Genomic DNA, 17,336 nt, shown 5'->3' with positions numbered 1-17,336 from the left:
ATTGTCCCGTGAGTGTGGAGTGGCTAAAAGTGAGAAAAAAGTCCCACTAATCAAATCTTTGTCAGTAATTAATGAGCAATCGTTCCCCAGACTGCATAATAAAATTGAATTTCATGTCGTTTCCCCGACTTCTACTCCTTCTCCTTCCTTTTTTGGAGGGAGGTGGGCGGGGGTGGATCCTTCGCGTTCCGCCTGGAGGGAGTTGCAGTCAAGTTGTTTAGTTGACTTTTTTTTTTTTTTTTACTTTAAACGCAGTCACCCCACGCACGGAGCATGTCCCAGTAGCGCATAGACAATTACTTTCAAATATTTATTAAAAAAAAAAACTGTGTGTGTGAATGCAAGTATGGGTGCGGCAGAACCGCTGCGGTGGGCGCTTTTCACGCTCTTTTGCAACTGTTTTACGCACGGCTTTCCTCCGCCACCTTCCTACGATCCGTTCCACGCCGCCGGAGTGGTGCACAGACACAGGAACAGGTCAGTAAAGTCACTTTTATGCTCACATTTCCTCTTTAACCAGAGTAGAGCTCACTCGGGGCGTTTCTCCTCATCCGACTTTGGGTCCGCACATGTTGCGCACATGCCAGATTTAAAAATAAAATAAAATAAATATATATATCTATATATATATATATATAGATATATATATATAAGTGACTTTTCCCCGCTACTTCTTTGCACCAAATAAGGTAGTAAATGGTTTCTCCCGCAGATAAGATATGTTGGGGAATGTGAGGGATTGTAGGCTCCCAATTTTTGCGTTGCAGCAGTTGCAAGTCAGGAGTTCGAAAGATAAAAGTGTAGAAGCAAAAATATTAAAAATGGATCAGCACGGAGGACAAGCGGGTAGCAAATCTGCCTCGCAGCTCTGAGGTTAAGTCGGATATTTGTGCGTTTCATCTAATTATTCCTTTCCTTTGTGCAATTTTTCTACTATTATTGTATTTTCCTAGTATTTGTGAGTTTTTCATTTTTTTTGGTTTATGATTTTGTGCATTGTTTCTCATATTTTTGTATTCCTCTTATTTTTTTGTGTTTTAATCCAATATTACTTGATACATTTGTTTCTATTTTGGGATTTCAAAATTTCAGGTATTTCTTCATCTATATATTTCATTGTTTGCATCGAATTGTGTTTTTAATTTTATTTCGGATGCACGGCAACGTGGGTGTTCACAAGTCTGCCTCAGCGTCAAGAGGTCCTCGGATTGAACTTCTACTCTCTCGCTTTCTGTGCGGCCTTTCATGTTCTCTTAATTAACTAACGATTCACCGTTATACATGATAATTGTCCAGTTACAGGGAGTCCTCGGTCTACGTTCCTACAGTAGCGACTTAAGTCGAATTTTGACTTAAGTCGGATTCCGCCATTAAAGTGAATTTACATCAAAATGCTTTGTTTAAAAAACAAATACATTGAAATAAACAAGATGATGTATTTAGCATGACTGCTGAGAGGTGGATGGAGAAGAAGAAGGGGAGGCTGTGCTTAGCTATCGTCAAGGAACCTGGTCCTCAACCCGCTCCATCTCGACAAGTTTCAAAGAGCCTTGTTTTGCGACCATTGCGTCCGACATAGGAACGGAACCCTTCACGTGCGCTAAAATACGGGCTTTGCCTTGAATAATGGTCACCACGGTCGGCCGACTGAAGCCTTGGTGGTGTTGGAGTCTCTCCTTCCTCCAATCTTTTTATCATCTTGAACTTCGTTTCCATGGTAATGGGTTTTCTTTTGGCTGCAGAAGCATTGCTAAAAGACAAAGGTTTCTTTTTTGGGGCGATGATGTCTCAAAAAGAGAGCGAAAAACGCGAAGACACTCCCGGCGCACAAACACGCACAAAATGGCGGACGAGGGACGGGCGTTGTAAAGTCAAAACGTCTTAACCCCTGGGAAAGTACAGCAATTGCTTGAGTATCTTATTTGGTGCAAGAAAGACGAAAGTTTGTACAGTGGAGACCCACGGATTGCGGCACTCAAGGTCCCCGGACGCGCTAGCTGCCGTCGGACTTGCACTAAACATCGAGCTGTCAAGTGAGCACAAGCAAACAGTTACTTGGAACATTCCGTTCGAAAATAAGCTTGGATCATTAGCCACGCGCTGTTTGTGTGGTCGCGTGCTACATGGATCGGGATGATTACAAAGAACATGAGAATACGAAACCAAAATAAAAATCATCATTCGTCAAGATCTGACTACGACGACTGGATCGATATGTGCTACCATTTGTAAAAAGGTGTCATTTGTCTGCCCCTCCCGCTCAGGAACTGGTGCGCCTACGTAGTGCACAAGAATGTCACCTGCGCCGTGCAGGGCAGCGTGGAGAGCTTCCAGGAGCCCGTGGTGGCCCCCTGCCCGCCCTACGTTACCAACTGCCCCCACGAAGTCACGTGAGTTCTGCAATTGGTTACTAACGAGGACTAGCCAGGAATAAAATGGTGTCATTTTTTTATCTCCACAACCGAGCTCGAGTGGTGTTATGGGTGTCAAATTTGAGCCAGGTGGGGCGGGGGGAGGTGGAATCGGTCGTCGACACGACTGATGTTTTCCAAGACATGACCCCTCCCTGCAGGGAGGTGATGTCATGTATTGTTTCTCTGGGAGCTTTTTTTGTCTTGGCTGGACAACAGAAAAAAATATTTTTGTAGTGCACAATTCTAAAATAATGAAATGAAAAACGGTAAGCAAGTGCGGTAACTGAGCAGGCCTTGTTGTGTCACAGGCCCGCATTACTACGCATCGTTTTGGGGCTGCGCAAGCTAGTTTGTTGTGGACCACTAGTTAAAGTACCTTGAAACTTCATAGTTGGGTACCGTCAATATAAATGCTGTACCTTATTAGAAGGTGCCCAGTGTCCGAGTAGTTAACGTCTGTCTTATTACCATCCCCACCCTTCCACAGATACAAAACCCGGTTCCGGCCCACATACAAGATTGCCCACAAAACGGTCACAGAATTGGAGTGGCGGTGCTGTCCGGGCTACCAAGGACCCAGCTGTAGAGATTTGAAACCCACTCCAGAACGTCAGATTGTGCAAGGGACTCAGCCCTACGGCCCGTCAAATACTGGATATCCAAACAGACACGTACAGAGTAAGAAGCCATTTGTGTTTCATTAGTGTCAGTTGAAACATTTTGTTTGTGTAGTAGAGCTCTCCGTTCTCTGCTTCTAGGGCCTGAGCGCAGGGAGACGGGTCACCATGAGACAAATGACAAAGTGCACCTTCTGGAAAATGAAGTTCAGCGCCTCTCCCAGACAGTCCTGGACCTGCAGTCCGCCTTAAAAGAGATAACCACCAACTTGCGCGCAGACCTGCAGGAGGACACTAAAAATATGTTGGTGACCCTCTTCAACAACATGCAGCCTCCAGACAGTGCAGTGGTCCCAGGCCCTGAGGACAGTCCTGCCGTCCTGGATGGCCACCAGGCGTCCAGAGGCGGGATAGCCGGAGACAAAGTCCTAGAGAAACTCGAAGGCCGCTTAGATGATATCAACGATGCCCTCAAAAGCAAGGAGGAGACACTAGAAGACCTGCGAGGGATGATAACAAGTCACGAGGGGCAGATTCGTGTCCTGATGGACGCCTCGCAATCGCAGACTCCGGCCATGATGGAGCTCGACGTTGTGCAGAGCTACGTCGACGGGAAAGTGGAAAAGCTGAAGAACGAACTGGACCAGACTATGAAGGAACAGTTGGACAAGATACAAGCTGCATGTAGCAGCAAGATCCAGACCTTGCAGAAGACCTGCGAGGACAGCCGCGACCAAGGTTTGGACAGCCTGACCAAACTGGTGGACGACAAGGAGGCCGATCTAAGGAAAGAGATCCGGGCTCTGCGGGTGGACATGACAGCCGCGGACGGCCCGTCACGAACACAGCGCCAGACGGACCCGATGAAGGAGGAGAAGGACCATAGCGACCATAAAGACTTGTGGATCGAGATCGACCGCATCACAGAAGCTTACCGCATCCTGAATGCTCGTATCGACAACGAGCTGATACACTTGTCTGAACCCCGGGAGGACAACAATGACTTGAGTCCACTGATGGAAGAATTGGAGGCCCGCTTAAATATTACGGAACAAAATGCGGAGACTCACTGCTTCTACATAGAAGAGAAACTGACGCGAATCATCACGGAAGAAGTGGCGTCGCTGAGGCAAGTTCTAGACGAGCGTCTGAACACCATGGAGGACCAGTTTACCAGCATGCTGGTGGAGATGAGCAACAACTCCTTCCCAGGGATGTTCGGCCATTCCATGGATAACGTGCAGGTCCAAGTCAACAATAATAAGTTCCTCCTCCAGGGTTTAGATGACAAGATCAACGCCGTCGGTGAGTTGTGTTCTGCAGGGTGCTCGGGCTCAGAAGCTGCAGCGGTTGAAGGAAGTTCACCTAAGGGCCTGGAAATCATTTGGAAGGATCTCCGTCGCTACAGGAATGACCTGGATGCCCTTCACACAGATGTTGAGGCGAATACAGACAAGCTCCAGCAGTTGTTGGAAGGCGTCGAAAGAGAATCAGCGGAGACCGAGAAACAGTCCAGAAACATGGATAACTTACAGAAGGGGCTGACGAAAGTCCAAGATAATTTTGTGGGACTGGCCGGAGCAGTCACTGGATTGAGTGACTCCTTGAGCAAGTACAACCAGGATATGGTTAAAATAAACTCAACATGCTGCCAGGCCGGGGAAAGCAGTCCAGGGAGGCCGGTCCTTGGCGGCCAACCTGACGCGAACGCCCGCCACGTGGAGGAGCTGAGGAACCGAATTGAAGCACTGGGCCAACAGGTGTCGGCTGATGTGAGTCAGCGTCAACGTGTGGAAGGACGGGTGACCATACTCGAGAAGGTGTGCAACAGGTTAGACGGGATCCCCACTCACATCGAAGAACTGAAGGGTAGCTTGGAGAGAATGAACACCACCTGCAGACGTCACACCGCCGACATCACTGAACTGCACAACTCCTTGCGGCGGTTCCAGACGCAGCTTTCTACCATGGCCAGACAGGTCTCCAAAGATGTGGCTGCCAAGGATCCAGGTGAGTTTCTCTGACCTCATCAGAGCTCAAATTGTAGGTAAATATTCCCTCCAGAAAACTGCCAAGCACAAAAGACTTTTCATGCAATTCACTGGGTTAACTGAATTTTGTAAAACTGTACCCACAATACTCCAACACCAAATCTAGATTTTGGCACTTCCACTTAGCAGAGAGCATTACATAATTCATAAAATCGGGATCTTTGAAGATATTTAGTGAAAAATAGTACTTAGCTGACCTTTACATCATACCGAATGTTGCTGTTGTTGTGATAGCACTAACTGCTTTCTAACTAATACTTTAGGGACACAACCTAGGTAGGCTCGCACGTCAGAAGTTCTAGGTTTGGATCCCCCCCCCCCCCCGGTAATCCGCGTGATTTCCAGGCGACCAGTCTGAGGTCTCTCACCCGAAGTCAGGCTCTAGCTCGCCTGTGACCCCAATGAGAATTAGCGCTATAGAAAATGGAAGGAAGAATGGAAGAAGACAAGTCTTTGAGTCTGCAGATATCAATGAAAAATATGACCAGGACTTCTCAAAGTGAGCGAGTGAATAAACCCGATTCTTTTCCAACTCTCCCAGCATTCACAAGTCAAGCGTGATTAACATCTGTACAAACACAAAGCCTTCCTGCAGATAATCCTGCATAATATCATGCACTCTGCCTGCACGGCTCACATGGAGGCTCGGAGGAAAAGGATCACATCCCCCCCAACGGCCGCAGGGTATTTCCCCGCGTGGGAGGACACGAGTTCACAGGGCCTCTCGCTGGATGGCCGGCTGGCTGGCCGCCTCCTATGTCATTCAATATGCGGCCGCGCCGCAGCTTATAATGGAAACTTCCTGTGACTTACGATCTCGTCGTCTCGAGAATTCCGCAGTTTTCGTAGAAGGAATGCGGCAGGTAAATTGAAGCTAAAATATTTACGCGGCGAACCGAGGTTTGGCTTGCAGTCCCGATCGACTGCTTATAGTGATTCAATTGCGTTGTTTTCGCTTCCCCTGAAGGAAACGTCGGAACACCCGAGTCGACCGTCTTTTTCCTCCCAGAGCAACCGATTGAGTAATGGAGAAGTCTGCTTTTCGGGTTTTCCTCTCTCATACCGCAGCGCCGACGACTTCGACCTCAGCGCACACACCTCAGACGTGCGTGCTTTCTCAAACTCCAGGGATTCCTGCTTGGTGACCTCAGCCTGACAAAGTCAGGGTCTGGTCTTCATTAAGGGGCCTGACTCAATGCACCGATGGAGGAGGAGCTAAGCGGAGCTCCACACCCACGACCAGATGCAACTGCTGCCCTCAGCTGTAATGTCATGGCTTCGGGCCCCACGGATGGTGCCTCCCTTCTTCTTGTCAGTACATCGACCACAACAGAGCAGTGATGGCAAACAGAGGGGGGGAAACCTGACCTTTCCCAAACTGTCACCACTAAGTTAGAAGCCTACCACTGTCCAAAATGTCCGCAGCCATCCATTTTCTATAGCTCTCGCCCTGATTCAGGTCACAGTCGAGCTGGAGCCGATCCCATCTGACAATGGGCGAGTGGCGGTGTACATCCTGGAAAGAACATGGCATTCACATTCAAAATGACACCAAGGGACCATTTAGAGTTAGCATAAACTTCACAAAGGCAGACTGGAGCCAAGAATCGAACCCCAGGGCTTAAGAACTGTAAGGCTGTTGTGCTAAACATTAGTTCAATGTGCTGCCTGGAAACGTACAATTTTTTTCCTGCAGGTTAAATCCCAATCTGGCTAATGTTTCCAGTGCAGGGCACGCATTCTGGATTTCACACACACACACACACACACACACACACACACGGAAATAGGGTGACATCATAGCAACAAGACAACAACTGTTGTGTATTTCTTGTTGTCTGTACCAAAAAGTTATTCAGTTATCTAACAGGTTTTTGGGAATTGACAACGCATTTGTTGGAAACAGTTCTAGATGGCCCGGGCCAAAAGCAACCACTGATTGAGTCATTAAGCGATCAAAGGGTTCATCCTTCAAAACAAGAAACAGTTCCAAATGGTTTTTGTGATTATTCTGACGAGACGTTTTGGTTTGGCTCGGGGGGGGGAACAAAGCAGCCAAAATGAGAGCTCAAATGTCAGTGAAATCTGTAATCCAGAGCAGTTCAGCAAATTGTCCTGCTGCCGCTTCTGCAGTCATATGAGGGTCGTGAGTAGGCCGCAAACAAGTGAGCTGTTATCGCCGCCGGAATAGTCTCGTCTGCACCGAGGGGCCGAGGACAAGAGGATATTTTGAACAGAAAACGAGTAAAAACTGTTGTTTTTCCTGTGCTGCTGCCCGTTAAGGAGCTTGAAAATCGGGCCTCGAAGTGCTTTTATTGTTACTCGACCACTTTGTAGACATGCTCCTTTTCAGCGTTCCTACCCGAAAAAATGAAATATGAGACAATATTAGAGTGCTGTGCAGTTTTAGCGAGGGTGTCCACCAAAATTTCAACACGACGGATCCACGTTTTTGCATTGGTCCCGCTATTCACTGTTACGAACTTGCGCAATTAATTCGTTTCCACAGCGGCAGATGATGTGGTCACGCGGCGCCAGGCACGTAATCGGACTTGCAACTTTTTTTTTTAACCAAACAAAATACAATATGGATTGTAATGATGACGTTACTGTAGTGTTAGTGTAGAGTTGGGATAAACTACAGGTCATTGTGCTTCACGTACAAATTACGGCGACATCACCACTCAACGATAGGCCCGTTCCAGTTTTCCGTCTTATTTGAAAATCTGCACTTTTGACAACACACCGGTTTTTACGTGACGCTTTGAAAAACAAAGCGTGTTCCATTTCTACCCGATTGTTATAATGTAAACAAATCCTTCAAATGGATCACATGTCCGTGAAATGGCGAGGCATGCTCCAGAAGATATTTGGATGCTCCAGCGCTCACATGAGGGCCGCGAGGAGGCTCTAAACAGAGCAGCCATTGTGAAAATAAACCGAGTCCTCGTTCGGCGGGAGCAAATAAACATTGTTGAACGAAATTATTAAGTCTCACTGTGTGTGTGGCGCAATTTGGCTGCATGAAACTTAAGACAGAAATTAAATTTGGGTAGAACCCCTACTTTGAAACCCCCAAAACTGTTTTGAAACCCTAATATAAAAGGCTAATCCTGACTATAGAACGCGAGCCTTGGATTGAAACCCTACTTTGAGACCTTAGTCCTAGTTTGAAATCTTAACCCTGGCATGAAACCTCAATCGAGGACAGCAGTCCCAGCTTGAAAATCTAACTGGAAACCGTAATTCTGAGCCCGAACCGTGACTTGAAACCCCAATTTAAAACCCTTACCTGGTCTTTAAATCTTTATTCTAGATTACAACTCCACCCTAGTCTTAAAACCCTTCTTTGAAACCCTCATTTCAAAGCCAAACGCTGTCTTGAAACGCTAACTTGAAAACCTCATATTTGACTGAAGCCCTAATCTTTTTTGAACCCTAATTCGAGACCCTCACCCTGATTTGAAATCATAACATTGTCTTGAAACTGTACTTTAAAAACTATCCCTGACTTGAAACCCCACAGATTCTCCGAAGACCCTTATCCGGCAGGCTTAAAACCGAGTTCGAAACTGTTGTCCCAGGCGAAACTGCTGCCTGTTCAGAGATTTGAAAAATAGGAAGAAAAGCCTGAGCCCTTTTTTTTTTTTTTGTATTTTTTTTTTTAAGATTCTCAATGGAGAAGTCTGCCCCCCCCCCCCCCCCCACTTCCTTGTGTCCCTCACAGCTTTCAAAATTTGTCCTCGCACAAGCGCCGGAAGACGTCTCCCGGTCCCGTCCCGCGGGACGGCCTCGCCGAACGCCGCTTATCAAACGGCCGCTTTGATTTCGCGGATCAATGCGTTTGTAAATTAAGGGACGAGGACCCTCCGCTAAAGATTTGAAGTGTCTATTGCAATACGGGAGGAGGAAGGGAAAAAAAATAAAATAAAACAAGGACATCAAAGTACTCTTGAACTCAAAGGGTCTCCGCGGGGAGAGGAATGGAGAAAAAAAAAAAAAAACAAAAAACATTCGACAGGCACCGCACACGCTGTATCCAGAGGGGCCCGAAAAATGCCAATTGAAATATGAATGCCTGAATTTTCGTAGGCAAATGTAACAGCGTTGCACCAAGCAGCTGTGCGATGTGGGCGCACCAGTAACGTCAGATCCTTTTAGAACCTCTGGAACCGTGTGTCACGGAATGAGTGATGCATTCGCGCGTAAGCGGGCGCGATGTTGCATGACGCCATCGTCTGTCTGACATCTGGTCGCGGCGACGCTGCCGTGTTTTTATTGTGCGCGTGGTTACGCACCCCCGTGCTGGGCGGGGGGAGGTCTCTTGGGGAAATATCCACTCAGGCAATCTTGGGGGGGGGGGGGGACACAAGCAGGAAATGAACAAGCCGTTTGTGATTGGCGGGGTCCAGATTTCTTTCATTTTTGATTAGATTTGTGGTTTGTAGATGGTTTTATTTCCTGGAAGGAGCCCTATTTTTATTTCTTTGTATTGGACATCGTGTGTCATTAGCTTAAGACATGGCAGCTTTAAAGCCGCGGTGATTCATGACGACTCCACACAAACTCGTCACGTCTACCCGAAAGCGACCGTATCAAAAAGGGGAAGGGCCCGATTTGGTTTTGGGCTGCTCGAGCGCCGCAATCAAAGTGCGCGGTTTCACTTTTCCTTTGACCTTCTTCAATCCAAAATGGACAAAGGTCGCGTCTTAGGAATGACTTCTGTTCCAAAGAGAATACGGAGTCTAAGGTTTGCTTGAATAACCGCAGAGAGGTTATGATCGATCGATAGATGGAAAAGAAGAACCCTGAAAATTTTGCTCTCCGAATAGCTTTTGGCACTTTGCCGCAATTCCAGCAAAAGTCTTGTTGGACAGCCTCCATCCATCCATCCATCAGTCCAACTTGGCCCCGAGCCCTGGCGGCCTCCGCTATGCTATACTTAAGGGCGGCACGATCGTGGTCTTGTCGAAACATCAGTTCGTGGCGGTTCTAACGCAAACCGCGCCGTAGGATCGTTGTGTGCAGACGCACTTACGGGAGCAAATAAAGGCTTTCTTTACGCTGCCGCTTCCGCGGCCGGTTGCCATGCCAGCCGAGCATCTTCTGGCTCACAGCCACAATGACTTCTTCCACTCGACTTTATTGTCGAGGTTCTGGTTGCGTGTAACGACTGCACCGCATCACACTCCCAGCACCCACTCATTGAGATTAGGGGGGCAAGTACGGTTTAGGGTTAAAAAAATTGGTTCTCAAGTCAGGGTTAGTGTTTTGAAATAGCGTTTCATGCCGAGGGATCAGGTTTCAAGCACGGGTTAGAGTTTCAAGTTGAGGTCAGGCAGGGTTTAAGGTTTGAAGTCACGGTTTTAAACTGGTTTGTGTTTCAAGTCAGGGTAGAGGGTTTCGAATGAGGGTTAGGATTTCAAGCCAGGGTTGGGTTTTAAAAGTTGGATTTCAAGTATAGATAACAGAAGAAGTTTGGGTTTGTATACAGGGCTTGGGTTCAAGCCAGGGTTAGGGTTTATCCATATGGTTTCACTCCAGGGTTTCTGTTTCAAGTCAGGTTTAGGGTTTTCTGGTTTCCAAGGGATGTGTCAAGCCACCGTTAGCTTAAGGTTATGGTTTCAAAACAATCTTTGGGTTTCAAAATCTGGGTAAGGGTTTCAAGTTACGGTTTCAGGAAACCGGTTAGCTTTCAAGCCAGGTTTTGGGATTTAGGTCACAGCTACAAACCAAATTTCGGTTTTGAAAGCAAGGCTTGAGGCCAGCCTGCCCTAGATGAACCTCAAACGGAATTTGTGTGTATGACGTTCCTGTCAGTGTTTGCTTTGAGAGCTTTCCGCTTTTCCCGTACAAGCTGATGGCGCTCTTGTAAACATCAGCAACTGGTGATGATTTCCTGGAAGTGTGCGCGACACAATCGCATTCCCGTCATCCTGCTTCGACCCCCGCACGGGGTTCAAACTGTTAGTCAGCCTTCACATGGTTTTATTGTGTCCCCAGGAGTTCTCCTGAGACCAGAACCACCAGCATCCTCTCCGGATCCGAGCAGAGGCCGAGTTCACCAAATCCACATCCCCCTCATCATCCCTCCGCCCAGGCAGCCCGCGAGGACGGCCCCCCGCAGTCAGCCGGCCACCCCCCAGTGGCCCGGAAGCCACGGCGCCCCCGAGATGCCCGGCAAGCCCGTGGTTGAGTCGGGCGAGGCGGGACCGCCCGGGTACGTGCGCAGAGTGACGGTGAGGAGGGGCTCCGAGAACTCAGCCGGCCCGCCCATCACTGGGTTTGCAGGAGCACCAGGTAGGGTTCGCGTGATCAGCAGGACTACAGACATTTTGCTCCGGTTCTTAAAATGACCATCAGAACTTAATGCTTTTTCCCTGACCCACCAATCAGATAAAATGTGTGTAAAATGTTAGAGGTTAGTTGACGTACAGGTATGTTAAACGAGCTTTAAAAAAAAAAATTCCATCAGGACAATTCGTGTTCGAAAGTCTCAAGATATTGAGGAAGTTATGAATCTTTAAAAACCAGTGAAAACGCTTCAATTTCTGGCCAAATTCTTGTTGCAATGTGACTAGCTTGTAATATTTTAGGTGTGACCATTTTGTTGAACCTTCTTAATCTTTCTCCTAATTTAAAAAGGCTGGTATCATGGAAAGCTTGCAAAACAGAAACATTTTAGGAGTTTCTGATTAGGCACAAAGTTCACGACGGAGCTTAAAAAAAAAAAAAAAACATTTCTGTTCATGGAGTGATTTTATTCAGTACGGTGACTGAAAAAGCAGAGGTGGGAGGAAGATATATAGTAGCTCCGGAGCTCGTCAGGCTCCGCGCCATTCCGCCCGAAGAACCATCCGAATATTCAACATTATTTACAGCCGCTCTGCGGAGCTCAGCTCACGGCTCCGCTGCATTATTTACAGCCACAGGTTCAAATCCTTACGGAAGTATTCCTCCGTCTTCCCGATCAACCGATACCGCTATTTCTTCATCAGATGAGGATAAATCCGAGAAAATCGGCGCTGGGCATAATGGTATCCCACGTAATCGAGCGTTTGGAACAGCACGTAACACGTCATGCACGCGCACGTAGGTCATGTGACTCGCGAAAATGGCAACGCCCCTGAAAATTCGCAATTGTCGATAAAAATCTTCCCAAAACACTATTAAAACAAGAGAGGATTTAACATCACATTGTCAAGCTAGAGTACATATTACATTGGATTGGATACATTGTTATTGCAAACCACCGGAATTCCCCTTTAAAAATGGAACACAGGAACGAACATTTTTGCCTTTAGAAATGAATACAACAACAGAGATTCCATACTCTGTTGTTCGAAATGCTTAAGGTTGTATCGACTTAATTTTGCAGTGGTCGCATTACTGTTTATAGCTAACATACATTGAAATATAGCATACAACAGCAAACATGTCATCACCACATTTCAACGCTATATATGTTGCTTTCGGTGATTTTCTGTTTCCAAATTACATGTGTATGTAAACGGGTGAATGAGAGACATAAAATTGTGTGCACTTTGTAGTTTACGGTCATTTTTTTTTTTTAAATTGCCTCAATTAATGAGTGGACGTGCCACATCCATTATGGCGAACGTGCAGCACCGACAAAAGCCACCCAACGTGGAGTCTATGTTTACATAGTTGCTAAAAAAAAATTTTTTTTATTCCAACTGTAATTTGTTAATAGTAGTTTGTCTATCATTTCACTGTCCTGTCAACAAATACAAGTTTAGTTCGTGTTTTCTTGGGTATCAAACTAAATGTGAAGCGAATTTAGCTAGCTTACCTGCGTACGAGTTGCGAATGTGGAGCTGGACGATGTCGTTTCTTTCATCTTTGACTTGCAAACTTTGCAATGTTGCTCGTGTCATCGTTTCACCCAAATGTTCATCAATAAATGCGAAATGTAATCATCTTCGGAGTTCTTTCCGTGATGCTCAATTGCCAAGTCCTAAAATTGCCAACTCCCAGTCCAGCTCGAACCCCGCACTTTTGTCAGGTTTGTTCGTTTGGAAGAGTCCAAAAATAAAATAAAATAAAATAATATAATAAAAAAAGTTGAATGCGCGTTGTTGATACGTTCGAAGTCAGTGCGCTTTTATCATTATCAGCGCGTATATGCACCTGGTTAGCAGCTTGCGTCGCTGATTCGCTAGGAGAAATCACGTCGGTTTCTGTTCTTATTATTATTATTATTATTATTATGAGTATTTTTTCAAGGCAGCACACTACATACCGATATATAAATATAGTATATAAATAAGACATTTAAAACTAGTTATTTTTATTATAAGTGACATCTTTAAAAATAAATTTGATGATATTCCTGCTTTAAAATCGTCATTATTATAATTATTTGCTTTTTGACTTGGTGTGGAATCACGTGGTTCTGTTACTTTGTGAATAGGGTTTTGAAAATGTTAAAAAGATGGATTTTTAAAAAAAACGTAGTTGTTCCTTTGTATATGATTCATTAAATCTTTTTATATTTGCTTTTTTTCTATACATTTTTGGGCACATTTAAAAATATTTTCTTTTATTCGTCCTTTTTGCAGGATATCCTCCCGTGCAGCCAGTATCCTTCAAACCCGAGAGGAACCCCCCTACAGGTACAGTACAGAATTACATTCACGTTCACAGCGCATGTGCAAAAAAAATGTTCCGCTTGCGCGAGTGCGAGGAAAGACAATGTTTGGAATTGAAGTAGGCGTGGACGCACCGTGGAGACATTTGAGACCATTTGCAGATGTTTGAGAAAAGATTTCCCCCCCACTTGGTTGCTCTGTGAAACGCTCTCGCCACGCATATTTGCGTCGAGATCGCACAAATAAAGCAGAGCGGACCTCCGCCAAGGCCAAACAAACCGAACTGGGATCAGCGCCTCCGGCATATCATTAGCATAATCCACTCAGGCAATTAGAAAAAAAAAATGAAATAAAAGCCTGTTGACTAATGCGAAAACAAAAATTCCAGATCTATTTCATGGTGATGAATGCCACTGCAAAAAAAAGGAGAAAAATACATGAGAAAATGGCTCAAAAATTTGTAAAATATTTTTTCAGGTAAAAGGAGGAAAAGCTAGCATTAAACAAATACAATTGTAATCGGATTAAAAAAAAACTGAAAAAAAAATGGAAATATCACTAAGATATGTTAGGACTAGAACAAGAAAAAAACCCTCTACAATAAAGGATATTTTGGGGGGAATATATTTCAAATATTACAGTAAAATTTGGGATTTCTCAAAATTACAACTTCTGATAATATGACTTTATTCTCATAACTTTACAACAATATCCTTATACAATAATTATACAATTTAATTTTATTTTTAGTTATTTTGTTTTATATATTTTTATTTACTATTATTTATATATTATTTGATTTGATCTTTATTTTCATTTTAGTGTAAAACCGCCTGTGTACAAGAAATTGTGTAATCCAGCAATCAGTCAATCAGCACTAGAACTATATCATCCCTGGCAGAGGTAAAAATGTATTTCTCCAGAAATAACAGCTAGCGCTTTATCTGTGTTTTTGGACTTGGCAGGTCCGCTGGCCGCTAAAGTACCCTGGAACCCATCGCACAGAGCTCCAGTTGAATCGCTCGGTAAGGTCTTGTTTGGAAATACAGTACCTGACGTCGTGTAGCGTTTAAAAAAAAAAAAAAAAAGGCTAATTTGTGTTGTTGTTGTTTTTTAACAAAAATACTTTGTTGGCATTGTTTTCAGGCGTTCCGGTGGAGCGCATCGCCTTGGCCGAACCGTTCTCTTTCTCGGCCGGCCTCACCCTGCAACCTTTCTCGGGGGAGTTTGGCATCATTCGCTTCGACAAGGTTCTGCTCAATGACGGCGGCCACTACAGTCCTCACACAGGTAATGATGGCAACTTGTATATTCCCAGATACTTTTATTTATACTTTTACAGTTTTTCATATTACCTACAGAAAATTGTGCACGTCATCAAATAGACCTCATCGGTGTGAATTTAACCATATATACATTTACTGACCATCAAATGGCCAAAGGCTCTGGTAGTGAGCCCTGAGGGACATCACTTTTACAATACAATCACATGAACATGATTTAATCCAAGAGGACATATAAGGAATTTTAAATTTTAATACTTTGCTTTTCATTCACACTTAGCATAAACTCAACTAATGTCCAAAAACGATAAATTGCATCTTGTATTAATAATACATAACAGAGCATAATCGAATAACATCTCTACAGTTAAAATGAAGTACAGGATCAAGGTCATAATTTTCAATTTAATATTTCGAATATATTTTTTTAATTTTATGAGAGCAGTTATGAGAAATAAGATGAATTCTTAGATTAAAATATTTTGAGAAAATAAGTAATTTAACAATAAGGTTGAATATTTTCAAGGACAATGTTATACTGTTTAAAAGAAAAAAGTAATCATAAAAGAAATTGTATTTTTGAGAACAATAAAAGCACTATATCTTCAAGGGTAGAAATTTTCATCTAGAAATTAAAAGCATATTTTTGAGAGGTCACAGAATTAGACAAGTTGCATATTTTCAAGAAAAAGGTAACCTTACCAGAAAAAAAAATCTTTCAAGATGAAAGAAAAAGTTGGAATCTCAAAAGCTTATATTTAAGTACTAGTTGGAAATTTACTTGGATAATCATATTCAGTATTATGAAGCCATATTCAGTAGAAAAGTTGCAGTTTTGAGACATTGTATATGAGGAAAAAAATGTGCATAAGTTTCAAGAAAGTCATAATCTTAAAAATGTGGCATATTTTTCAAGTGGCAGTTTTAAATCTCAAGTTTATGAGAATTTTAAAAAAGTAATATTCTCGAGGAAAGTATATTTTCAAATAAAAGTCGAGAAATTATTTTAAAGGGGGAAAAAGTATTTTTGTTGTACAGTATGTTGGAGTAACAAGGTGTATACTTTCAAGAAAAAGATCTCTTAGCAAGTAAAATGTACTCTTAATGACAACTTTCATTTTGAAAGACACTGTCTTTGTCCTGGAAATATACAATTTTATTCTTTAAAATATCTCGATCAAAACTATGAAATATTCTTAGAAGAATCCAATTTGATTTTTGCCTCACACAGCAGGTCAGAGAAAAAGCACTAAATTAGTAATATTTATATCCATCCATCTGTCCATTTTCTTCACCGCTTATCCTCAAAAGGGTCGCAGGGAGTGCTGGAGGCCATCCCAGCTGTCAACGGGCAGGAGGCGGGGTACACCCTGAATTGGTTGCCAGCCAATCGCAGGGCACATGGAGACAAACGGCCGCACTCACAATCACACCTAGGGGCAATTTAGATGGTCCAATCAATGTTGCATATTTTTGGGATGTGGCGGGGCCGGGATCGAACCCGGGTCCTGAGAACTGTGAGGCCAACGCTTTACCAGCTGACCCACCGTACTCCCTAGTAATATTTATAAATTGTAAAAATTCCACAGGACTGTTCACGGTCCCGCAAGACGGCCGCTACCTGGTCTCCGGCCTCCTGACGGCACAGCGCGGCGAGTCCGCGGAGGCGGTCTTGTCCGTGTCCCAGCGCAGCATCCAGAGGCTGCGGACCTCGTCGGCGTCCGCCCGGGACGCCTGCGGCTGCGGCGGCTCCGTCTCCTTCAGCCTCGTCGTCCCCCTGAGGCGAGGCGATCGCGTGGGCCTGCTGAGGACGGCGGGCCGGCTGGCCACCGCCGAGGCCCGGGAGGTCTTCTCCACCTTCAGCGCCCTCTTCCTGTACGGACCCCCGGCCCAGCGAAGATAGCTGACGCTCAAAGACTGGAATTACGAACTGTGTGCATACAAAACAAACTCCTTTCTTAATATATTTCACACTCATTGTATCGCCCATTGTAAATGTGGAAGTCGGCATAATTTAACTCATAATCTGTGACACGTGACAGCAATAAATAGTCATATATAAAATCAACGTGCAGGAAAAAAATTAACTGGCATAAGTACTTTAAAATTCTGAGTTACATTCTGCCACGAGGCAAAATTGACATTTTTGGGTGTGTACAGGCGACAGTAACAAGCCAAGAGACGCTACGATGTAATAATTATTATACATACTGTGGTCATTATTTTGCCATGGAAATAAAAAAGTTCAGACTTTTTTTTTTTTTTGCCACATTAAAAAAAAAAAATGAAATTGCAACTTCAGTGATTTGCACACGTAAGGAAAAAACGACACGTGAAGTGCAGTGATTTGACGCTCGAC

General features: G+C 44.5%; 2 protein-coding genes across 4 annotated transcripts in view; one reads left to right on the top strand and one right to left on the bottom strand.

Annotated features, from left to right (window-relative positions):
• yes1 (YES proto-oncogene 1, Src family tyrosine kinase) overlaps positions 1-13,266 on the bottom strand; it is a 192,721-nt gene extending 179,455 nt beyond the window's left edge. For 2 of the 3 annotated variants that reach the window (XR_009797761.1, XM_061839547.1), the window contains exon 1: positions 12,896-13,266. The gene's annotated coding sequence lies outside the window, so the exon portion shown is untranslated. Of the gene's footprint in view, positions 1-6,486; positions 6,585-12,895 lie in introns of those variants that run through there. The other variant, XM_061839551.1, reaches the window with a different exon arrangement.
• On the top strand, positions 268-17,251 carry emilin2a (elastin microfibril interfacer 2a). Its single transcript, XM_061839543.1, has 9 exons — positions 268-477; positions 2,265-2,390; positions 2,902-3,092; positions 3,173-5,041; positions 11,086-11,382; positions 13,665-13,718; positions 14,660-14,719; positions 14,841-14,984; positions 16,567-17,251. The coding sequence occupies exons 1-9, from the start codon at positions 347-349 to the stop codon at positions 16,878-16,880; spliced, it is 3,186 nt and encodes a 1,061-aa protein (XP_061695527.1). The 5' UTR covers positions 268-346; the 3' UTR covers positions 16,881-17,251.
• Positions 17,252-17,336: the final 85 nt, after the last annotated feature.

Source organism: Syngnathoides biaculeatus, chromosome 13, assembly GCF_019802595.1.
Source record: "Syngnathoides biaculeatus isolate LvHL_M chromosome 13, ASM1980259v1, whole genome shotgun sequence".
NCBI lineage: Eukaryota > Metazoa > Chordata > Actinopteri > Syngnathiformes > Syngnathidae > Syngnathoides > Syngnathoides biaculeatus.
This window is presented reverse-complemented; position numbering and strand designations above follow the sequence as displayed.

Excerpts from the sequence above, each read along its gene's own strand:
- emilin2a (XM_061839543.1), top strand. The coding sequence starts at position 347 with ATGGGTGCGGCAGAACCGCTGCGGTGGGCGCTTTTCACGCTCTTTTGC. Across the intron at positions 13,719-14,659 it reads CGAGAGGAACCCCCCTACAG|GTCCGCTGGCCGCTAAAGTA; the intron begins GTACAGTACAGA and ends TGGACTTGGCAG. Across the intron at positions 14,985-16,566 it reads CCACTACAGTCCTCACACAG|GACTGTTCACGGTCCCGCAA; the intron begins GTAATGATGGCA and ends AAAATTCCACAG.